The 8,697-nt window shown below is 37.8% G+C and overlaps 1 protein-coding gene across 1 annotated transcript; it reads left to right on the top strand.

Annotated features, from left to right (window-relative positions):
• The first annotated feature begins 1,059 nt into the window (after positions 1–1,059).
• Positions 1,060–1,572, top strand: LOC112506040. The gene has a single exon (XM_025110067.1). The coding sequence runs from the start codon at positions 1,060–1,062 to the stop codon at positions 1,570–1,572; it is 513 nt and encodes a 170-aa protein (XP_024965835.1).
• The last annotated feature ends 7,125 nt before the right edge of the window (positions 1,573–8,697 follow it).

Genomic DNA, 8,697 nt, shown 5'->3' with positions numbered 1-8,697 from the left:
CTAGAATATTTGCTAGAAAGTAGCAATAGTTAGTTATCTTAGCATTAGCTAATTAGTATAAATAGATGACTAGGTCTATTGTAAAAAGCACGCATACGTGAGAGGTTTTTACTTTGTGTTTTACGTTTTATTATTTATAAAGTAAAACCTTTGAAGCTCAAACTGTTCTTGAATATTCATAGTTTACTTTTGAGTCTTCTTAACTTTCTTCATAAAATCACTATAATTTGGTTATTCGTAACTAGATTATAAGTGTTATTGAGAGATCTGGGATCAACACTGTAAGATATGTATTTCTTGTACTTGGGATCTATGTGGTGTATAAACATGTATTTCTTATGAATGAAGTTTATGTTACATGCAATGTGTTTTGTGGGGTGTTACAGAAAGTGGTATTAGAGTCTGAGTTTAAGAGATTTAGGTATTTAAAGTATAATACCTAGACTTAAACTATTTCATTGCATGTTAGGGGTCCCGGACATAGTTAGCACCATTGGAAATAAATATGATGAGTTAAAAGAACAGTGTAATTATGAATTTACAGGTACATATATGGACTTAGATTCTTCATTATATTTGGAAATGTGAATACGTGATTATTAACATTGAAATCTGCAGATGTCTAGCCGAACACGGAGATCTAAGAGAATTACTCGTCCTGAATCTGAGGAAAGAAAGGAATCACCTGTAAATCTTCCAACGAGTAGATCAGGAAATAGAGGTCAAGGGAGAACTAGTGGTAGGGGCAGAAGAAGAAGTTAGGCACAGGGAATGATTCAGGCTGAGACTCATTCCGAGCGGGAGTAATCTCACTCTAGGAATGTTCATGAAGAATAGGTGCCTCGTCGAGAGTATATAACAAGAGATATGCTGGTAGAAGAGATGGGAAAGTAAAGGGAAACCTTGACATCTTTCGTGAGAATACCTGCCAGGGTTGAAACAGAAAGAGTGGAAGTGCATCCCTCTGTTCCAGTTGCTCACAACAAGGAGGGAGACATCAAGATGTTTTTGACTTGTAAACCACCAACTTTCTCTGGAGAAAGAGATCCAGTTAAGGCCATGTGTTGGATTAAGGAGATCGAATATGTGTTTAACACTATTAGGTGTCTAGAAGCAGATAAAGCTCGATTTGATGTATTTGTATTGAAGTCTAATGCTTTGTTTTGGTGGGAAGTTGTGTCATTGCCCAGGACATATTTCTTACAAACCCTATCTTGGGCAGAATTTGTGAACCGATTCAAAGATCAGTTCTGTCCCAAGACGGCTGCAAGACAAATGGAGGAAGATGTTCTAAAGTTGGAACAGGGCAATAGAACTGTTCGAGAGTATACTGAGAAATTCATTGAGTATTCCCGATTTGCTGAACATTACATTTCGTCAGAATTCAGAAAGGTGGAGAGGTATATTTGGGGTATAAAACCGTCGATCCGTAAATTTGTGATCGCCATGAACCGAACTACCTTTTCACTAACTGTGGACGTGGCGGAAGTTACTGAACGAAACAAGAACATACAGATAGAGGGAAAGGTGGTTGGAAAGAGGAAATGGGAAGGACCTTCGTCTAACTTTTGAGGGTCAAAATCAGTGAAATATGATAACAGAACTGATCAGAAGGTCAGTGAAAAAATTTGTGCTCGGTGTCGACAGGTTCATCAAGGTGACTACAAAGCAAACCCGAGAAAATGTTATAAATATGGCGAGACAAATCAATTTTCAAGAAGTTACCCAACTAATAAAAGATGTTTTAATAGTAATTCCCTAGATCATATTCGACCCCACTGTTCGTTGTTGAGAACTCCACAGTTGACAATGGGAAGTAATGTATCTGGTACTCGGGGAAGATCTAGTGTATCCAGAGGAGGGCAAGGAGGAGCACGAGGTCGGTCCTTCCAGATGATAAAGAAAGAGGCAGAGACCACACCTGTCGTAGTAACAGGTACCTTTCTTCTGAATTCTATACATGCTAAATTGTTGTTTGACTCAGGTGCAAACTTTTCATTTCTATCCCTTCACTTGCTCAATTTGCATGTTTGAATTTTGTGCCACTTGATGATGAATTAGTAGTTGACACTGCTAATAGTCAAGAGCCTATTACCTATGTATTCAATAACAGCATTATTGTTATTGAGGGGCGTGAGTTACCAATTCGACTGTTCCCAATGCCGATGAAAGAGTTCGATGTAGTAGTAAGCATGGATTGGTTGGTAGAACATCATGCCAGTATTGTGTATAACAAAAAAATGATCAGAATCACCCTGCCAAGTAGAGGGACAGTTGTTATATATGGTGATCGTCAGAATCATCATACTAATCTTTTATCAGTACTAAAAGCCCAAAAATGTATCCAAAAGAAGTGTCAGGGATGTTTGTCTTATGTTATTGATGCAAAGAAAAAGAAAGGGAAGTAGGAGTTGATTCCAATTGTTAGTGAATTCAGAGTTTATCTCTTACCTAATGCAGCACGAGTAGCTAAAGCACCATATGGACTAGCTCCATCTGACTTCAAAGAATTGGTTATTCAATTAAAGGATTTGCTTGATAAAGGATTCATTCAACCTAGCAATTCTCCCTGGGGTGATCCAGTTTTTTTTGTTAAAAAAAAGATGGGTCTATGCGGATGTGTATAGACTATCGAGAATTAAACAAGTTGACAATGAAGAATAAATATTCATTGCCAAGGATTGATGACTTATTCAATCAACTGGTGGGAACAAGCTATTTCTTAAAGATCTATTTAAGATCAGGGTATCATCAGCTTAAAGTCAGAAAGGAAGACATTACCACAACAGCTTTTCGAACAAGGTACGGACACCATGAATTTTTAGTTATGCCATTCGGTCTAATTAATGCACCCGCAACCTTGATGGATTTAATGAATAGGGTATGCAAGGAGTATCTTGATAAATTTGTTATTGTATTTATTGATGATATCCTTATATACTCTAAAACCGAAGATGAGCACGCAGAACACCTCCACCTGATACTTTAACTTTTGAAAAGAGAAAAGTTGTATGCAAAATTGTCCAACTGTGAATTTTGGCTAAGGGAAGTCCAGTTCTTGGGTCATGTCATTTCAGAAGCAGGGGTGAAAGTAGATCCAACAAAGATTGAAGTAGTTGAAAAATGGGAGGCCCCAAAGACTCCTTATGATATTCGAAGCTTTTTGGGATTGGCAGGCTACTACCATAAATTTATTCAAGATTGTTTTTAAGATAGTTGTGCCGTTGACCAAATTGACTCGAAAGAATGTTAAATTTCAATGGGAGGAAGAACAACAAAAAGCCTTTCAACTGTTAAAAAAATCACCTCTGCAGTTCCCCATGGTTGACTCTACCAGAAGGAGAAGGAAATTTTGTAGTGGACAACCATGCCTAAAAACAAGGGTTTGCATGTGTTCTGATGCAAAGAGGAAAGGTGATTTCTTATGCTTCTAGGCAACTAAAAGATCACGAGAAGCAATACCCAACTCATCATATGGAATTAGCAGCAGTGGTATTTGCTTGGAAAATATGGAGGCGTTATCTTCTGGGAACAAAGTGTCAGGTCTACACTGATCATAAAAGTTTACAACATTTAGTCAACAAAAAAGAGTTGATGTGACATTCTGTCATTTCGGAGTCTCAGGTTAACATTTTATTATAGATCCTATATTTAGAAATAATATTTCTCTAGGACCTATTTTTAGTGATTAAAATTCATCTAGCTTAGCTCCCAAGTTTTGTTTGGAAGATCACACCTCGGTGGGAGATCAGATAAAGCTAACTTGTGTAATGCCAAATATTTTTGAAATGCTCTAAATAAAATAAAGTTGATATTATAAACTTTTAAATTAAAAATGCAAAAGTCCCATTTGAATGTCCACTTGATTTATCAAAAGATGGAGTTTTGGGTTTAAWAATGTCATTCTATTTAYGTTGGGTAAATATTTTRGTGGGSTTATTCTTATTGAGAAAAATAKAAGTTTTATTTGGTTYGGGCCTTTAGAGGCCAKCCCATTTRTTTCATTAAAMTCCTTGTATAAATACCCCTCATCCTTTGAAAACTCTCATTTTCRTTATCGCCAACTTGAAACTTTTCATCTCTCTAAACTCTCTCTAAGATCAATCACTCTCCAGCCGAATCCACCTTTAAGCAAGTCTTTAGAAATTCTCTCTCTCAATCTTGAAGATCCTTCAAGATTATAAGAAAGAGGTACGATACTAGTTATTTTATTTTTGTAAAATATCATGAGACTCTATCTTATTTCTTCCACATCTCGGCCATGTAGTTGAATTTTTCTGGAGAACCAAAGAGGGGAGATTATTCGTTGAAAACATGAAAATGTTTTCAAAGAGGATAATAATCTATGATCCATGTTCCTTGAACTCCAAAGTAGGAAGGGGAAAACCATTGCATGTGAAGTTTAAGCATGTAAAACTATGTTTTGAAGTGTTAAATCTTGCATGCAACTTAATCTATCCTATCTTCTTTGAAAACTCAATGGAATCGAGAAAGATTCTTCCCTGGAGATTTAAATTTATTTTGCTAGCTTGAAAATGGTGATTACCTTTGGAAAATGATGAGTTCGACCCCAAATAATTGCCGCTTGGTGAGCGTGCAATTTGTTTTGGGGGCTGTGTAATTCAAGGTTGTAAGGTAATGATGAGGAATTTAAAACTCACTCAAACTTCTTGATATTTGGAATAGTCGGCTGATGTCATTATCTTAAATGATGTGACAAGTTGGGCATAAAATAACTTTTGGAAGGTTTCTACCTTTAGAGTCTTGTGAACCCCAAGAATTCTTGGAACATAATGTATAATCTGTCCAAAAATCAGCTTTTGAGTAAAAGATTTTGATTTCTTTTATTTTGGACTATTATTAGTTTATTAATAAAATATCAATTTTATTTCCTAAAATCCGATGGCATTACATAGGGTGCAACTTGACTCTATTTTCGTCTAGAGCTCATAGGAGATCTGAATGTGGGATGTTGGTCTATTTAGGAAGACAGGGCAGACGTTGAGAGCTTCAGACTTCATTTCCTCGGATATTCATCATCAAACCAGTGAGTTCTCATGGCGCCACTTTTAATGCTTTGTTTATTGTTTTGGGGGAAAAGCATGAGATTAAGCAAACTATGCATATTACTTGTTTGAAAACCATTGGACTAAGGAACTGCTTAGTCAAGCTTTGTTTAAAACCATTGGACTAAGGAACTGCTTAGTCAAGTTTTGTTTGTAACCACTGGACTAAGGAACTGCTTAGTCATGTTTATTATGTCATGAAATATTGACTGTTACTGCACTTTGAAATAAATGTTAAATTGATGTGCTTGGGAGTATATTTTCCAAATAAAGTCCCCGTCCGTAAACGCTACTTGTTAACTCGGGTACATCCCCGGGCCGTGGTATTGTGGACAGCCGCTATTGTGTTGACAGTCCCACCCAGAAAGGGGTGCACATTACCTATGTTTTCTTATTTAATCATGTGGAATTTGGACCATCGCTGAATTAGTATATCTACGAACTGTGGGACCTAAGTAAGTGTACGGGCTACTTATGGTCGTTCGTAAAATAATGGGGCAAGTTGGTCAGGTAAGGCTYRGTAGCRTCTCAAGTTTTTACATCGTGGAAGATTTACATTTATTAAGTGCCAAAGATTCGCATAAGTTTGCAAATATTTGGTTTATGCATTAAAATGTTTTATGCATGTGAAAACCCGTGAGCCGACCAACTCTTTGTAGTTGACTCGTTTTATGTTCCATGCTTTTCAGGTAGCAAGTAAGAAATGAAGTATTTGGGAGCATACTTGTGGAAAAACTGATTAAGTTGAAAATGGAAACCTTTGTAAAAGAAGTATTTGTCAAAATTTGGTTATGATGTTAAACTCATTTTATTTTGAAAAATTGAAAAGTGTTATTTATTAATTGTTGTTGTGACTCGCTTGCCTATTACATCTCGTGTTTCCGCTTTAGCGGGATGTGACAGATTTGGTATCAGAGCTTCAGTTATAGAGAACGCTGATTTTTCTTAAAAACCATCGACTATAACGAAAAATTTTGAAACTGGATTTTTAAGTAATCTGGAATTATATGATTTTAAAGTGGGTCACATTATTATATGTCGATTAAACAAAGCCTGATCACCTGTGTTTAACTAACATATAATAAAAAGAACTTAATTGGTTTTACTAGAGATATGCTCCCGTAAAGAAATTGTTATGAAAAGCACGATTTTATGTGTTATACTCACTATGAATATCCATTGCCCTAGAAGGACAAGAAGCGATGGGTAGAAAAACCCTTATCTTGTTAAGTGTCCATGTTGGACCAGAAGCTCTGGTTAGAAGGACCAGCGGCAATGGGATAGAAATTCTATAAAATTTCTAAGTGCTTAAGTGGTATCAGAAGCTCAGGTTAGAAGGACCAGAGACAATGGGATAGAAATCTCATAAAGCTATAAAGTGTGTATGTGGTACAAGAAGCTCTGGTTAGAAGGATCAGAGGCAAAGGAATAGGAACTCCTTAAATTTGTTTAAGTTCATGGATGCACCAGAAGCATTGATGAGATGGAAACTAGAGATCTATGGATAGGTTACTTATTGCTTTTCTAAGCATGAAAGTTGAACCAGAGGTTCTGGTCTTGTAACCAAAAGCTCTGGTAAGTGCATTATGAGAAAAAGAGGATCGATGGACGAAAATTCCATAATAATTCTAAGTGTGGATGTTGAAATAGAATTCCATTGGTTTGCAAGAGGACCGATGGATGAGAAATCCTTTCCTAAGGATTTTAGTTGAACCAGAACCTCTGGTCATGAGACACCAGAGGCTCTGGTAGTACAACCAGAGATATTATACTTGGGAGTCTAGTTTGATTTCCACTCTTAACCTTGTCTAGAAGCATTGGTTATATTTCTAAGTATTTATAAGATGGCGTATTTAGCAATTAAGATTATTAATGTCGCAGATCACTATGGCGTCATCCGGTTCTAGTGAGTACTCAGTCGATGAATCTGGTTATGTGGTTGGCCACTCTAGAAGAAACCCAGCCCGTAATGAAGAGATAGACCCGTACGAGCATGACACTGCGACCAATGGAGCATCTGCTTCTTTACAAGCATCCTTCCTACCACCATCGGAGCCAGTACCCGATGTTCCACCATGAACCTATCATGGCTCAAGGATCAGAGTCACGCCACGGAAGAGCATTCCACTGCCGCAACGTGTGGCATTTGAGGACTCTGTTAGAGTCATAGGAGAGACATCCCGAGGCATGAATCCGGCTGAAAGAGAATGGGTAAGGAGAATTGCATCCGATACACAAGTGGACCAGCCCCGGCTAGGATACCACCATCACATCCTGAACAACTTGTCCGATGTGATGGAAACACACCATCAGCGCATGTTGAGGAACACGGATGCCATCGCTACAGCAAGGCGAGAAATAAGGAGGTCGTACCGGTGGATGGTAGTTAGTGGAATGGTGATGCTAATTTTGGGAATAATGATAGGATGGATGTTGTTCTAGAAGAATGATTAGTGGTAGGATGCCTACCCTTTTGCGTAGAAACTTACTTTCCTGTTTTGTGTGACTCTGAACATCTTGCAATGCATAATGTCTATTTGGGAAATGTTATTTATGTCAAGTCATGGTATGCATAAGATTAATTTATTCTGCTTATATAAATGCTTGAATAATATCCATGCGATGAACACTCTTGGCATCATTTAAACGTCTGAAAGCTACCCTTGTTATGCCATAAAAAAATGACGAATTCCCTTCTGACTTAGGCTTAAAAGATGCCGCCAAGGAGAGAAAATCCCGAGATTGCACGACTTGTGTCAGAACAACTTCTGGCAGCACTCCCCAACATAATCAGTCAAGTGGTTGCTGGCATGAATGTAAATCAACCAAATAATCTAGAGCCGAGGGCGGCTAGAGAATGCACTTATAAAACTTTTAGATCCTGCAACCCGAAAGAATTCAATGGAACCGAAGGAGCAGTAGGATTATTATCATGGCTCGAAAGCACGGAGTCTGTTCTTCACATTAGTAAATGTACTGAAGGAAATAAAGTAGAATATGCGGCACGTCTGTTGCAAAGAAGGGCACTTACTTGGTGGAATACATTAGTGCAAACCAGAGGCCGAGAAGCGGCTAACCAGCTTTCTTGGGAAGAATTTAAGAAATTGCTAAAGGATGAATATTGCCCAATAAGCGAACTCCAGAAGTTAGAAACGGAGTTATGGAATCATGAAATGAAAGGAGAGAATATAACTGCTTATACAGCTCGATTCCATGAGTTGGCGAATTTAGTACCTCATTTAGTGACACCGGACGAAGTCCGCATCGAGAGGTATATTTGGGGATTGTCCCCAGAGATTAGAGGAAACATTACCTCAACAAATCCAAAGACTCTTCAAAAAGCAATAAACATAGACACTAAACTCACAAATAATGCGATACGATCAGGAGAATTTTCCAAGGGAAAAAGAAAGATGGAGGAGCAGGGGAATCGAAGGTTTGGGGGAAAATATGACAAGAATATGAGAGTGATAGGAAATTTTGGGGCACAAACTCAGGCGGTAACTCAAGGAGGCGTGACTAAGTGTAATAGATGCAAATATCCACATCGGGGGAATTGTATCATTTGTCAAAGATGTCAACTAGGGGGTCATACAGTAAAGGACTGCCGCAGGCGATTATGCTTCGATTG

This window comes from Cynara cardunculus (assembly GCF_001531365.2).
Source record: "Cynara cardunculus var. scolymus isolate 2C chromosome LG 2, CcrdV1, whole genome shotgun sequence".
In the NCBI taxonomy this organism is placed as follows: Eukaryota; Viridiplantae; Streptophyta; class Magnoliopsida; order Asterales; family Asteraceae; genus Cynara; species Cynara cardunculus.
The sequence above is the reverse complement of the archived record's forward strand: the minus strand, read 5'-3'. Positions and strand labels throughout refer to the sequence as shown.